A 15779-nucleotide genomic window follows, 5' to 3' on the forward strand; every position below is an offset into this window, starting at 1 on the left:
GGAAGGGGGCCGAGGGATGTGGCTGTGAGCTGTTTCCTAGTGTGAAAGGAACAGGCCTTAGTCTTGTCTCGGCTACACTCCTCTAAATCAGGAGTTGAGTGCATTGAGGTCCACAAAATTATCCCGTTCTCAGTGGAGCAGGATCAGCTTCTATGAACGTGTACAGCAGGAGCCATTAAAAATAGTGTTTCATTTGCTTAAAACAAAACTCCCGAAGTTCCCTTCCAAAGTCTTTCAGTTGACTTCAGTGGGCTTTAGATCAGGCTCTATTTTTTTTTTTTTTTACCTCCAAAAGGGGGTAGTGTCTTGAATTTGCTGCCTTGCATTCTTTTTCAGTCGTATATTTAATTTACTGAAGTTTGTACAGTTCAGTAGTGCTTTTGTTCATCAGCATGCAAAGAACAAATGTGGTGCTCTTCACTTATCTTTTAAAATGAATTGACAAAGTTTTGTTGGTTGTGCATCGGTTTAGTTCTGGACTTCCCTAATGAGGGTTTATTTACATGTCCATATGATTTTTGTGGCCAATAAGTAGGGCATCAGTGGGTCATATTTATAAGATGTCAGAAAAGTTGAACTGAACAAATACAGAGTTGGACTTATAAATCTAGTACAGGTGAAGAAACACAAAATTAATGGGAAAATGGTGTAAATTGTTCTGTCAGAATAGGACCATGTTTTCATCATGCTCATTTATATAAGCATGTGTATGTGTGCTACTCACACATTTTACAGACTGAAAAGTGCTTTTCTGTAACTAACAAATTAACTCAAAAATTCAGCTTCCATTTTATGTGTAGGTCTGAGCATAGTCTGCTTTTTGTACTAGTAGCCTAAGATTTTCTAAAATGAGAAAATTGCAAAATCCTAGTTTTCAGATGGAGTGGCTTGGGTTTTAGTGACAGTATACTATACACTTAAGAAAGTGTTAAATATTTAACACAGATACAGTGAAGAAATGTGTATTGTGCCATATTAATTATTTCTCTAGTAAAAAAATACAAATAGTAAATCAATCATCATATGTGTAATTATTGCAGCAGTAATTATCCTTGAGAAGCAGATTGTCATTCTTGGTGGCCTTTGTTCAAATAGCTGACTTTTTTCATTTTCCCATTTTATTTTTCTTGAATGGTGTCCATTTTTTTTGAGTGGATTAGTAATATTCTGAGCTGAGGACAATCTGATTGTAAGATTTCTAAGTGGGAGAGCAGCATGAATCAGCTGGGAAGGTCAAAGATTCTTTTATAGCATTTAAATTGAAAATGCTGTGTCCATCAAATATTTCATCTTAATTTTTAATGAAGAAGCAATAGCTATGAGTAATACTGCAAATGTTGTTTGTTAGAATTTCAACAGAAACCTAAATGCAACATTGATTTTAGGTTCTTTTTTAATTATTAGTAGCTTAATCATTAGGAGATAAGCAAGATCTGTAGTTTAAAAGTAAACAGTTTTTCCAAACTGTTTCTCATCTAAATTAAACTATTATATACATCTATGTAAAGAAGCTCTTTAAATTCATGAGTACTGTTTCTACATCTAAACAAAACATGAGATACACAGTAAATTTGCAATTTGTCATGTACTTAGTAACTTTTTCTGATGGAAAAAGGTTTAAAAGATATTTCTGACACGGCTGTCACTTCTGATAACATAATTTGAAACTTGTATCTTAGGGGAATAGTGAGACAAGGCGGGTAAATACATAAAACAGAATGACAGTTGAATTCTGGGGAGTTTGTATGTTGAATGCATGAAAGTAATGTTCATTTGAAATAGTGGGTGTTAAGAACTCACTAATAACTAAATGTCTTTTGTTTTTTGAAAATACATTTGTGAATTAGTTTTCTTCTGTTTTGCTTTTTTTCCTCTTTTTGGTTTGCTGGTAACTATAGTCTTAGTCTAATTATCCTAGTAACTCTCATTGACTGGTACCAGCTCTTGACATAAATGAGAAACAAGGCAGGGCAAACAATAGCTACCTCTTCCCCTCTCGCCTCCCCCAACATTTTAAAAACATTTACCTAAGCACAAGGAAGACTATCATTGTTTATGAAAAGCTGTATACCATGCACTTCAGGGATATGTAAATACATGCTTGGGCATAGGTGAGCAAATAATTCTCCTTCCAGAGACATTTAAAACAAGATATTTAATTTGAATATCTTAAGTGACTAACTTCTTTTTAAAGATTAAAACTGCCAGGTTGTTTTTAATATACTTAGAATCAGTTGCATCAAACTTATCAGTCTTGACCTATTTTTCATTTTGCTAGTTTATTTATCCCATTTCTTATGGTGATTTTTCTGAAAGGGATCCTTATTGTATGTTTTCTATGTAATCAAAACAATCTTAAACAGATACCTAAAAAAAAGGGAGGGGAGGTAGTGGAGATCAGCTATATATAAGTGTGAAAGCTACAAAACAAGCTAAGTGCAAAAGAGAAAACGATGGGGGAGGACGACTGGTCATTTATATTCCCTTTTAAACTCAGAATGCTTGAGGGCCAGAATTGTCCTAAATGTATTCAGGATGCTGTACTTGGGACCTCCTGAGCTGAGGAGGCAAGGGGTAAAGAGCAATTCAGTTGTCTTGTTTAAATTGGCCTCTTGAATGGCTAACCCTTTTGTAACTTGGCACACTCTGTAAGAGATCACACTTAGGTTACTGACCCTTTTTCCTTCACTTGGAGGTATTTGTGTTTTGTTCTTAAAAGTTTTTTTGATCAGAAATGATTTGTTTAGAAACATATGGATGCTATGAAAATGTAGGTTTCAGAGTAGCAGACGTGTTAGTCTGTATTCGCAAAAAGAAAAGGAGTACTTGTGGCACCTTAGAGACTAACAAATTTATTTGAGCATAAGCTTTCGTGAGCTAAGTGATCTGTAGCTCACGAAAGCTTATGCTCAAATAAATTGGTTAGTCTCTAAGGTGCCACAAGTCCTCCTTTTGTTTTTATGAAAATGTAGTCATCCATGTCATCTGTGGGGAAAAAACCCAGATATTTATTAGAGAATTTGAATGAAAAGGCAGTCCTAATGTATCTTTAAATCCCATCCTTCTCAACCAAAGTAAGGTAATATCCATTAGGCTAAAGTTGTGTGTGAAAAATAGCTAGAAATTTTAGGTGTTAAATAAGCCACCACAGGGAGCTGGCATAGTCCCGCAAATTTAGTAGAAACATTGAACTCTGAGGACTTATTTAAGCATTTTTCTTTTTCTTTGTCACTTCAAAATTAATTTCCTTGTACTGATATTTAGTAACCCAGTTTTATAATTCTGTGGCTTAATTTGTTAAATGTTTAGGTCCTAGAAAGAAGAGAAGGAAAAAATTTGCTCACTGTACTATGTACGTATATTATGTCTAAAACAGGAATGTATCTTGAAATGATACCAGGGCAATGCCCTGCGATTCTTAGAGTTGTGTCCTCTTTTGAGAACACCAAGGTACTCTTTCGGTCTTGCCTGCATTTGCAACTGTAACTTCTGCAAAGTTGGTAGTGAATGAAGATGATCAATTTCATCCCCTGTATTTGTGTGTGTATTTAATGTGACTAGTTCTCTAAAATAAATTTGAAACAATAATATATTTCTTGTATACAAGGCACAGATGTTATGGAATATTGGTATTTAAGGTAGAAGGGTAGTGGATTATTGTAACAAAAAGGTAGTTTTATTAGTAACAATAGTTAAGAAAGAATTTAACATTCAAATCCCCATCAAACAGTAACACTTCTGTTAATTTCTCAACTAGCTGAATGTTTATCACCCCCACACTGCACAACCTCTAAATTACATGGACTGGATGTTACTCATTAGATTGATTATAGTCTAATCCGCAGACAGTCTAGCATAAACAAAAAACAGCAATTACTATTGGCATGATTCCTTTGAACTCAACTCAAAGTTCCAGTATGGCTGGTCCAAAGAACTTTTTCTGAAAGGCCTGGTTTCAGGATCTCAGAGGTTCTGGCATAAGCATTTTATAGGGAGGGAACAAAACATTCATAAGTTTCCACTTGGTCTGAAAAGCAAAACCATTTGTTTTGATGCATGAGTGGATTGTTGGCTTTTATCTGGCCACCCAAAAAGGGAAAATATTAGACATTGAACACAAAAGTATACATAAACAAATCAAATTTCAAAGGGATTTAAAATGACCATCTTATAATGTTATAGTACAGTCTATTTATAGTTACTTTTTTTTGTCTTGCCAGATTATTCCCATGTCTCATTAAAAAAAATGTTGGTCCCCCCTTAAGTAATTCTCATTGACATGTCTAATGTTTATAACTGAATTTATCAACTTCAGGATTACAAAAATGATATCCAATTGCTTTCTGGGACCAGTGCAAATCTAATGGACCATTTCTCAGGAGCAGGTGACCTTGTATCTTGGAAACCTTCTATCTGTAAATGGTTATGAACTAAACTGCTAGTTGCCATGTGGCTGAAATATTTAGATAAAAATTCCTGAAAAGGTCTTGAAGTCTAGAAGTATGGCTTGGGTTTTCTAGTTGCAGCTAACTCTTGCAACAAGAGACGCTCTTAATATGGAGACGTGTAGGATAACATGTTCCACCATGATCTAAGATTTCTTAAAAGGCTTTATGCTTTCCTGTAATTCATTCTGTGTAACTGGTTTGATAGCTTTAATTTCTTTGTTATGAAATGCATGCCTTAGTATTGAAATCTCATAAATTTTGTAAAAAACCCTTTCTACCTTTTTTTAGTTAAGTATTTGTAAATGAGAAAAGGACTTAAATCCCCTCCCTCCCCAAGCCTGTTAGAATTTCATGTAGACATCTTCTGGATTAAATGCTTTTTTTGTTTGAAACACTGATTTAGAAAGTGGTATGAATTCTGATATCTCAAGGGAAAACCTCAGTGTTTTGGGCAGGTCTACAGTACAGCTCGGATCGATGCTCTGAGATCAATCCACTGGCAGTCGATTTAGTGGGTCTAGTAAATACCCACCAAATCGACTTCAGATCGCTCTCCAGTCCACCCCTGTATTCTAGCCCTGACGAGAAGAGTAAGGTAAGTTGATGGGAGATTTTCTCCTGTTGACCCCTCGCGGTAACTCGATCTAAGGTACATCGATTCCAGCTACGTTATTCACATAGCTGGAGTTGTGTAGTGTAGGTCAACTTATCATGGTAGTGTAGATATAGCCTTTGTCTGAAATGTATTTGGCGTTTTCTGTAGGCTCCTGTGGTAGTGTCAAAAGTCAGTATTAGTCCCACTTGAGATTGAGAAAATGCAACTTTCTTATTCTAGTTCAATTAAATAAGAATTGTGCTCAAATATATATAATTTTATTTTTTTCCCTTGTGGGGACTACATTTTGTTCTAGCAGAAATTGTGTATGATTGAACTGTTGGACTGTGGAAAGGTACCTGTCTGGTTTTAAAAGTATTGTGCAATGCTTTTACTACAAAGCAATTGAAACATAAGCATTAAAGTTGTTCAATTGCTCTCTTTATAGTAGTCAGATAGTATAAGGGAAGCTTTTAAATAATTCTAAATCATATGCAACACTTGGCATAGAAGTCTGACAAAAGATGAATCTTTGAAAACAGAGTTCAGTAGTGAGTTTTGTTTTTGTTTTAACTTTAATTTTAGGCAACATGGGTGCTTAGCATGCATCACATTCCACTTCAAGTATGAGAATTATGCTAGTTTAGCAATTATTAGAGATGAAAGAAATTCTGTTAGATATGAATCCACCTAAACTTCAGTTGCTTTAGTTTTAGCCAGGATAATGATCAGGCAGTAGTTAGCCATATGCCTAGGGACTATGCTATAGCAAAAAAAGATTGGGCTGATCTTGGGGGTATTTTTATTACAACACATTACAATTAGCATGTTCGTTCCGTCTGCCTGCTTTCTTGGGTTTTTCGTTTGGTTCCAAAAATTCTGCTTTCAGTTCTTTTGTGGCATATGTGTGTAAGATGCTGTTAGTACCCTCATGAAAAGAAGTTAAAATAAGGAGTATTTTCATCTAATATTACAGTACTAGTTAAAATTGTACAAACTCTTTTTTTTTTACCGTAAAAGTTATTTTTTTGCATTCCTTTACTATTTTTGAAGACTTTTTTCCTCCATAATGCTGAAGTACAAGAAGAAGAAAAAATGTTTTTCAGGATTTAATTTATTATGTGGCCTGTATTCTTCTGGGATGTGCGTAACATTTTTTTTCAATGGAGAGATACTGTAGATTAAAGAACGCCCACAGTGCATGATTTACAGCAGCTTTTTGTCCTTACACTTCAACTTCTTTTACTATGTATAGTCTTAAGTATAGGAGTCTTGTCAGTTATCCACATTTTAAAAACATCCTGAATCCTGCACCACTGATATTAATGGCAGGTGTCTCTCCCTTCTCCCTCCTTCCCCTCCCCCCTGCCCCCCACTATTGACTTCAATGGGAACAGGAGAGAGGGCTTACTGTTTGCATTAGTAATTCATCTGAAATGTTATTCCATTTTTAAATAAGTATGGTATCTTTCAAGGTTTGACTCCCCCCCCCCACCTTCTGAATCTCTTAAACCCTACAATATATTTAATTTGATGTAGTACATTTTTATTGTTATTATTTTTGTTTTGCTGTTTAATGATACTGCATCACTTTTTTTTTCTTTATCGGTAACTAGAAAGAAATGTGTTAAATCTGGCTGTGCTAGCCTTTGGTCAAATAGCCCCAGGTGAAGCAGAATTTGACACCTTTATATCCTACTAAAAATAAGCAGTGGGGGAAAAATATTCAGAATCTCAATGTTGCCCCCAATTTTTAGTGTCCTGGATCTGGAGTAAAACTTACAACTTCTTTATCTCCAATTGTATTCACCTGCTTAATGAACATCAGAAAACAACATCCCTGATGATTGGTTTCTGAGTGAGATTTTTATTTTCCCACTCTGAATACTTTTGTAAAACTAGAATGTTCCACTTTCCATTGTTGACTCATTAATGTCTTGAAGGGATTTAACAGGGAAAAAGCCCTTCATTTTAAAATATTTCTTTTACACATATCACATTAAGTGACATTATGAGGCCATGCCCTTGATAAGTCTAGGCTATATGTTGGTCAACAAAATATGCTCTGGCTCTGAAGTATATTACCCTGGTGGGGTGGGTCAGGGGTGAAAGCTTATGGGTTTTTTCCTAATGGCATCAACGTATTTTCTAACTTTTGATAGTACTAATGTGTGTGGTGGGTGTGCGGGGGGAGGAGGAGGAGGAGGGTTTGCTTTATCTCTTTTAGTTATTCTCCACTTCCTTCCTTGCAATTGTGTTCCTTGGAATCTCTGATCCTCTAATCCCAGAACAACAGGGACTTCAAGATGTATGCTCAATGCAACTTTTTATCATCCTAAAAATAGGTGGATGAAATAGTTGACTATTGGCCTTTGTGTGTGACTTCTGGGAAGTGGCTGGGTTATGTAGTTAAGAGCCAGAGCATGGGAAAAAAATTTATGTCTTGTGATTTAAGGTGAAGCTGTTGAATAGATTGAGTGGAAAAGGCTAGTGAGCCAAATACAAATGTAAATCAAGAGAGGAAGTGGAGTGAGCACTGAGTACTTTTCTGGTTGCAGAAAAGTAAAAGACAAGAATGATAAGAGGAAGAACAAAAGGTGATGTACAAAATCGTAAAACAAAGAAGTGAATTCCGTGGAAGCAACTCCCTGATAAACATTTAGACAAAGAACAACCTAGCTCATGCAAATTAACACTGAAAGAGCTGGTCTTTTGACTAAGATAAATGTGTATCATTAGTTTAATATCTATAGTTTAGTATCTATAGTTCTGTGAATGGAACAAGTGGCCAAAAAGTCTAAATCTTGTTGCTTAACATCAGGCACCTAACTAAGTGAACTGACCTTTCAGAGATGTTGAGCATCCACAAAGCTGTAGGTACTCATCACTTTTGACGGTCAGATCACTTTTAAATTCAGTCACTTAAGTTTGAACATTTTGGCCACTGGTTATTTTTGTTTCTAACCTCTGTGATCCATAGATCAGATTGCTTCAAGTGTGCTTTTCTTTAAAAGAGTTCAGCTTTTTCTGGGAAACATTTAATTAATCCCTTATTTCCTAAGTACAGGTGCAGGTAGAGGCCTGCAAAAATAACCTAAATTCTTAATTATGTCCCAGTGCCCATGTACCATTTAACTCATCACCTATGCCTTACGGAAGTTACTAAAGAGAGAGAGAACGTATGGTTTATATGTAGCTGTAATGTATTATGAGGAATCTGAACTCTGAAACCATTACTATTACAAAACGGGCTTTGTAACTGCTCAAAAAAAATATCTTGGATATTCTTTTCACTTCTTGATTTTTATCATGCTGGACTGGTTATCCATAATTATGTTCTTGAAAGTAAATAATAGCTTTCAGCTAAGTGTGACCACTGAAGGGAGGAAGGATTGCCAAAAGGTCTGAGCTCTGGACTTAGAGTTGGGACTCCAAAGCCAGTTCCTTGCTCTGCCAGTGTCTTGCCGTGGTCCTGAGAACTGCTGAATTTCCTCATTTCCATTGACTTCTGTGGGATTTGGGGGTGCTCAGCAGCATGCACACACAGGCCTGGAGTGAGCTTGAGGAAATCACTTAATTTCTTGGAGCCAGATCCAGTTGAAATAAATGAACTAAATACAGGGGAAGGGAGCAAAAAGGAATCTTTCCTCTCCTACAGCCTGTTAGCAGGACACGGAGCAACAGCACTATTAGCAATGTCTACTGACAGTACAACAAATTTGTATAGCTATGTTCCCACTGGATGACCCTGTCACTCTCCAGTGACATTCCCGTACCCTCCTGCAGGATGATGCAGAACAGTGCTTTGCAGTGTGCAGGGGTTCCTGTTCTCATTGCATGGACTGCATCCAGCGCGAGATCAGTGGAATTGCAACAGTTTGACTTCTTTTTGTATAACTGCAAAAGGGGTGGAGTAAAGTGAGAACTTGGCCCTCAGCACCTTAGTTCTGTTATCTGTGAGATGATATAATAATGCCTCAGAGGGATGTTATAAAAAACTTTGAGATTCTTGGATGAATGGCACTTTGTAAAATGCATAGTATTGTTACCAACTTACCAACAAAAACACTTTAAAATATAGTCCAAGTGTTTGCTCATGGATGAGAGATTAGGGAGGCAAGGTCAGTACACAAAACTGGTCTAACTGTCCTGAAAACAAAATAGGTTCCAAGTTTAGAAAGACACTAGAATTCTGTGTGGTTGGAAGGAGTCTCTTTTCTGCCTTCCTCACCCATAATATTCCATAGACGTGACTGTCTCCATACATGATTCAGTGTGTCACATTGGGACGCTGTCATCCATGAATAAAAAATATGAGGGTTGAAAGAGAATGGTCCAAAGGGGTGTGTGTGTGTCTGTTTCTTTTAAATGTGCCTAACCAGAAGGGTTATCTTTTTAGGTATTGCCTAAGAAAATACTACTATTTCAGCATAGGAATAATATTATCCAACCAACACAGCTAAATTGGGAGCCACACACTGCTCCCAGTTTAGCTTTTATACAAGAGTAACTGAAAAAGAAGCTCAATAGAGGAACAGGCTGGAGAGGAGAGTGTGTAAAATGGATAAGAATATCAGGAGGGGTGTGAGGCAGCCTCTGTCTGTAGGAAGAAGAAGGTGTGAGGGGGTGAAGGTTGGTGGTAATAATGAGCATTCAGTTCTATTATTTTAAACAACACCTTCCCCCAAGAATCCTTTACACTTGTGAGTTGTGCTTTAAGAAAATACCATTACATTACAGTTTAAAAATAATGGAAGGCAGGGTGTACAACACACTGGAAAAGGAAGGAAGGGTTCAGTTTAATCTCAAATATATGTATATATTTATTGATAGGATTATTACAATTTTAACAAAAAGTATTAAATGGCACTTGAAATTTTGCTTCGTTGGTACAGTGGAACCTCAATTTTATGAACACCAGTCTTCACAAATGACTAATTATGTGAATCATTTTTCCGGGGGGGAGTGATCATATAACAAAAGTGCTGTCAATGAAAGAACAAGTCAATGTTGCTTCGGATTCCAGTGCCTTCAGATTCTGATGCCGTTGGTGCATTGGAAATTGCTTGGCAGTGGCTTGAAGGACAAGAAGAAAGTGATGCAGTGCACCATATTTCAACTCATGTACTGACCTGTTGTAATTTTGAGACGTTTGATTTTACGAACTCCTCAGTCCCCCATTTTAGCTGATACACTAGAGCACGGCCTCTTTTATCTTCAATGGAAGTGTATTGATACAGTTTAAGGTGGTTCAGAAAATTAGACCGTGTCTGGTGTTTGATCTGGATGGTTACTGACCAGTAAGAATACAAAATGTCTTAATACAGTTTTGTAATGTACTTTATATGTTTGCTAACCTCACTGAAGTAGGATTGTATTGTCCCCTCAGAGTCACATTTGCGACTTTCATTGGCACCAGTGCGAGTGAGAGTATGTGCTTGTATCTATGTCTATGCAGAAAATTTGGCTGATGATGACTTTTAAAGAAAGTCTGAATGGTGTAGAGGAAGTGGAGAAAGAATAAACAAGAGGAACTACTTTAGGGTGTGATCCTGCAATTTACTCCACATTTATAACTCTTTATTGACTTCAGCTGGCATTCCTCATACAAATTGAACCTTTTTATTAAAATATGTTCTAAAGGCATGGCCCTGCAAAGTGATGCAAGTGCACAAAATCCATTGAATTTAAATGGGATTTGAGAGGCTCAGCACTTTGCAGTACTGACTGTTAAATTTGCCTCTGCTGTGTGACTAATCTACCTGATCATATTAAATATCAATGCATAGATGGTGGCAATAAGTATCTCTTCTTAGTTTGTACGTGGACATGAAGAGAGAGGAAAAGTAGAAAGATACTTCCAGAAATGACAGTAATTTTTAGATACTAAAATAATGGCACACACGTTTCATTTCTATTCTGTCTGGGTAGCTCTGTAAATTGTATATTGATTATGCTAATATACTTAGTGCCCCTTACTTATCTGCAGATATTATTCAAACATGTAGATGGAATGCATGCTTTATAAAGTAATCATCATAGGAAGAATACTTTTGTGGAAGATAAGTTTTAAATTCAAGTACCAATGTTAAGCTTATAGCAAGTTATATTGAGTTATAGGAAATGCAAAATATAAGTTAAATATGTATATTTATATTGTAAATCAAATCTTCTCATGCCCCTAGCAATCTTGGTTGCTGTGTTAAGTTTTGTTTTGTTTCACATCCCTTAAATAAAGTGTTTTTAGGAAGGGTACTAAATCAATAACAGTCTGTTTATAGTGTATTTTGGGATATGTGGCTTCTCTTGCTTTGTTTAACAAGCTGAAAAGAGCCTCAGACATTCAGGGAAGTATGTATTCTCTCTCTCTCTCTCTCTCTTTAATTTATTAGCCTACCCATAGTAGAAGAAAATAGCCTTTTTTCAATTATCTGTAGCTTTTATTTTGTTATAGTTTGTAATAGCTCAAAAGCCATAAATCATAGCCTCTGTTCTCCATAAAGGATTCCCTCTCAGTGAAAATGCACCTTTTCATAGTACTCCCACATTTCTGTTTTCATCCATTCCTTTTTCCATATGAGGTCTCCCCAAGCATGCACCACTGCTGTCTGGTTCTGTTAATTGGGGTACTAATACTAACAGACTGACCCTTCCATGTGGGGTACCTCAGTTAGTTAGCAGAAGATGTGAATTCTTCCACTGTTAGCTTTATAAACTCTACCCCACATACATATGTGCCACCTTGACAACCTTTCTAGGTAGGAGGGGTGAAATCCTGGCTGACCAGCAGATGCTGAAGTAAATTAGTAGGTTAACTCTGCTGTCAGAATCTATGGGCCAAATCTGTTTGTTTCCCCATGTAGTGACTTCAGAGAGACGATTTGCATAAGAAGGCAAGTAAGATTTAGCCCTAACAATGTTGGTTTTTCAACTTTCCTGGAACCCTCTGAGTCTGGGCATGCAGGATAGTCTGAATTCAAACCAGAGTTTTCCCAGGCTAACAGGTAGCTCTGCCTCTTGGATCGCAAAGCTCAACAGCCCTTACTGTTTTTATATATATATAAAGTTCTTGTTTAGAAATGCATTTTTGTAGTAAAGTTTAAATGCTGTTATGAGTCCAAATCCACCAGCCTCTATAAAGGTGGAGACAGCTGAAATACTAGAATTCTGTTTTCCCTGACTGAGATCTTCTTTTAAAAAAAATATTATATTCAAATAGAATTTTCCACAGTGAAGGAGTGCAGGGCCACAATTGTTTTGGTGAGTGATTCTTGTTTAGAAACACTTTTTTTTTTTTTAATTTCATCATGTAATTGTATAAAAGGGAATTGATGGTTTATTGCTTTAAGAAGCTGGCAATGTTCTCTGATCTAGTTAGCAAAGAAATATTTCCACAGCTAGCAAAACAGGTGACTCTGCAGTCAGAAGCACTTAACTGTTCAGACAAAAAATATTGTTTCTCTGAAATAATGATGTCACAAAAGTATCTAGAATTAATATTCAGCCATAGCAGCATAACATAACATGACTGGAAACACAAGCTTTAGCTCTCCATATGTCCTGAGGTTTCTTCTTTTATTGGCATTCAATTACTTTTACTATCCCGGAGTTCTCTTCTTATGGTAGGCCATGCTAAATACTTTATATATTAAAAAAAAAAAAAAGTCTAACGTCAAAACCCCTTGTTCACAAATATAATCCTAGACTATAAATAATCTTTGTTTTTTACGGTATTAACTAGAAATATTTGACATATGCTGCTGCTGTCCACATATCCTTCCTATACTTATTTTTAATGTAGTTTGCTAGCCAAAAGCTTTTGTCTCATGTTGGTATAAAGCGTAAAGCCCCTAGTAGAGGGATATTGTTGAAAATTGCCTTTGTTTATTCAAAGGAAACACAATGCTTCAGTTAATGCTTGGGGAAGTAAACACTGAAGTTGGGTATGAGATTTAGGGTGATGTTTATCCAAGTGAGTTTACCATGGTATGATAACTGGAATGACACTGAAGGCTAAAGTTCTTATAAACAGGCTATGAGAAGACTTAATATGGTTCCTTTTTAGTACTTTGTGGCTACAGAAGGATGGACTGGACTATAATTACCCAAAGTAGCAAATAATTGTTATTAGATGGAGGAAGAGTCTGGCCATGGTGTAAAGGAGAACTAGTTCATATTTTGTAGGCTAACTCTATGATAAAGGTTCCTTATTCTAGGGCTTCTGTTTTTGTTCTGTTCTCTTCTCTACCATATTTTTCTTTTCAAGGGTTCATCTTTCCTGACAAAACACATCAGTCTAGTTGACTGTTATTGGCAAGTTCTTTATGCAATGGCCTGTTGTGACCTACTTGGCTCTTTTGTGACTAAGAATCCATAAAGAGCTTGAACAACAGTTTAAAAAAGATGCTAACCACAAAGTTACCTGCTAACATGCTGGTCAGAAGTTTACTTTCTTTTTTTTAATGTAACATGTATGGAAGTTGAACTTTGAAAATGTGCACACTTTGGAGTTTTCATACAAGAGAGTATTTCTCCAGAAAAGATTTAAAAGCAGAGTACTATACTAACAGCAGTTATTTTTACAAAATATACTATGGTACATTTACTAAAAATAAGCTCGTTTGAGGTAGTCTTCAGGTGTTTTTATGTATTAATTTTCAAAATTCTGCAACGTGCCTTTCAAACAGTAGTACAAATTAACAAAATTTTGCTCTGTATATGTGTCTGCCTCCATTAGTAAGGAGAGGTTCTGGTACCTCTGCTGATGGAAGTAATCAATGCATTTCTGCAGAAAGACTTAGTCCCCCAGTTTACATACCTTAAAGGCAGAAGCGAAGACCTACTTAAAGCAAAACAAAACAAATCTTGTTAACATCCTAGAAGGCTACTGTCTGGTCTCTAAACTTCCCTTTTTGGGAACAGCTGTTGGGAAGGTTATTTTATATCCACTTTCATTATTTTTTGAGGCCTGCTGATGATTTTTTGAATACATGGCGATACTGTAAACATGAAGTCTCCTCTCTACACTTTTTCCCCACTGGAAGGGAGAAGGAACTGTTTTTCGCTACTGCACCTTCAACTCAAAGAGTTTTTGCTTTTGGGAGTGTAATAAGGAAGTAGTTGTGCTCCTTGACTCCTCCCCTACCTTCACTTTGGTGGGTCATTTTCTGCTGTGAATAGCTTCAATGCCTGCCTCTGCAGCACCCTGTAGCTTCCAAAAGCAGTCACAGAATGAAGCTGACATCATTCTTGTCAGTTTCACTGCTGCCCAGGGGGTTTTTGAATAGTCAGTCTGGCCAGAGTGGTGTGTGCTTAGGGAATCTGTGAGCCATAATAAAGATGCTGGTATGATCTGTTTGCAGACTAAGGGTATGTCTATACTACCCGCCGGATCGGTGGGCAGCGATCGATCCAGCGGGGATCGATTTATCGCATCTAGTCTAGATGCGATAAATCGACACCCGAGCGGTCTCCCGTAGACTCCTGTATTCCACCTCCAGGGGAGGCTCAGGCAGAGTCGACGGGGAAGCGGCAGCAGTCAACTCACCGCAGGGAAGACACCGCGGTGAGTAGGTCTAAGTACATCAACTTCAGCTACGTTATTCACGTAGCTGAAGTTGGGTAACTTAGATCGATCATCCCCCCTTTAGTGTAGACCAGGCCTCAGTGAGACAGCACCGTGTTGGTTCACTTTTGCAAGTACACTTCACAACTGTAATGGTAGCTTTTTCTAAAAAAAAAATCTTAAATTTAGTGGAAATTAATGGTTTAGCACCCACTCCCGCTTTGCCAGGAAAAGGTTCCCATTTAGCAATTTAGAGTAGGTGAGTGGAGTCTCCATGCCTTGTCTTAGTCCCTAATTCAGTTATGTACCAGAATACAGTACAGTGGATTGAAAACAGATATCCAAGAGGAAATTTGACTTGTTTCTTAATCCATGAGATCTCGTTGGTCACTCTGCTGCAAGGAAACTACATGCTTGTGGACAAAGTGTGGTGCTATGGTCTGGTTTGAGGTTTTGCACCTTGCAGTGATTCTGTACTAGGCAATGTTCTCTTGCCCTGTTGCACAAGCATTACTGGCTTTCAGAACTGAAACTAGGGAGATGACGCATGAGTCATTTCAGCTACCCACCTAACATCTTGTGTTTTTTTTTTTGTTTTTGTTTGTTTGTTTACCTTTTCCTGGCAGTAGAAGAAAATGAAACGGAGGACCAGCAGGCGGGTGTGGGACAGATAGCCGCACAGACTGGTAATGCTGAATTCCTTCATTAGTGCTTGTTTGCTGGTTTACAACAGTGTGAGATTTATTTTTTCAAAGTCTGCTCTCATCTTACTGAATTTCAACTTCAAATGCACTTCTAAAGCCCAGGGAAAAAAATGATCCCACTTTTCAATGTCAGAAAATCAGGAATATTGCTGTTTGTAGCGTACCCAACTGAAAGGGAAGCATTAACCTTTAAAGTCCAAGATGGTTTGTCTGCAAACAAACTACCATGTGCACATGCAAAACCCAACCCTAAGCATTCATCTTTATGAAACTGTTGTTGTCTTGGGCTAGTTATTTTATAAATGATTTTAAGCTTAAAATGGTAATTGTTCAGTTTGTTTACCAGTCACTAACCCCCTTCATGTAAGTCAATGGGAGATGTGTAGATAAATCCTTTTGTTTAGGTCTGAACGTAAATGGAATTTATTATTAATAATTGTAAAGAAGTACTGCAAGTAGGTTAATAT

General features: G+C 36.9%; 1 protein-coding gene across 13 annotated transcripts in view; it reads left to right on the forward strand.

Annotated features, from left to right (window-relative positions):
* Positions 1–15779, forward strand: part of ZNF521 (zinc finger protein 521) — a 268270-nt gene that overhangs the window by 2754 nt on the left and 249737 nt on the right. For 6 of the 13 annotated variants that reach the window (XM_037892727.2, XM_043539709.1, XM_043539710.1 and 3 more), the window contains one exon: positions 15235–15294. The exons of 3 other annotated variants lie outside the window; for them this stretch is intronic. Coding sequence is in view for 7 of the 10 variants with exons in the window: in XM_043539709.1 (XP_043395644.1) it covers positions 15235–15294 (60 nt within the window). In the remaining 3 variants the exon portion in view is untranslated. Of the gene's footprint in view, positions 1–15230; positions 15295–15779 lie in introns of all 13 variants that reach the window. 4 more of the 13 variants (XM_043539712.1, XM_037892724.2, XM_027819386.3 and 1 more) reach the window with 2 other exon arrangements.

Source organism: Chelonia mydas, chromosome 2, assembly GCF_015237465.2.
Source record: "Chelonia mydas isolate rCheMyd1 chromosome 2, rCheMyd1.pri.v2, whole genome shotgun sequence".
Taxonomy (NCBI): Eukaryota; Metazoa; Chordata; order Testudines; family Cheloniidae; genus Chelonia; species Chelonia mydas.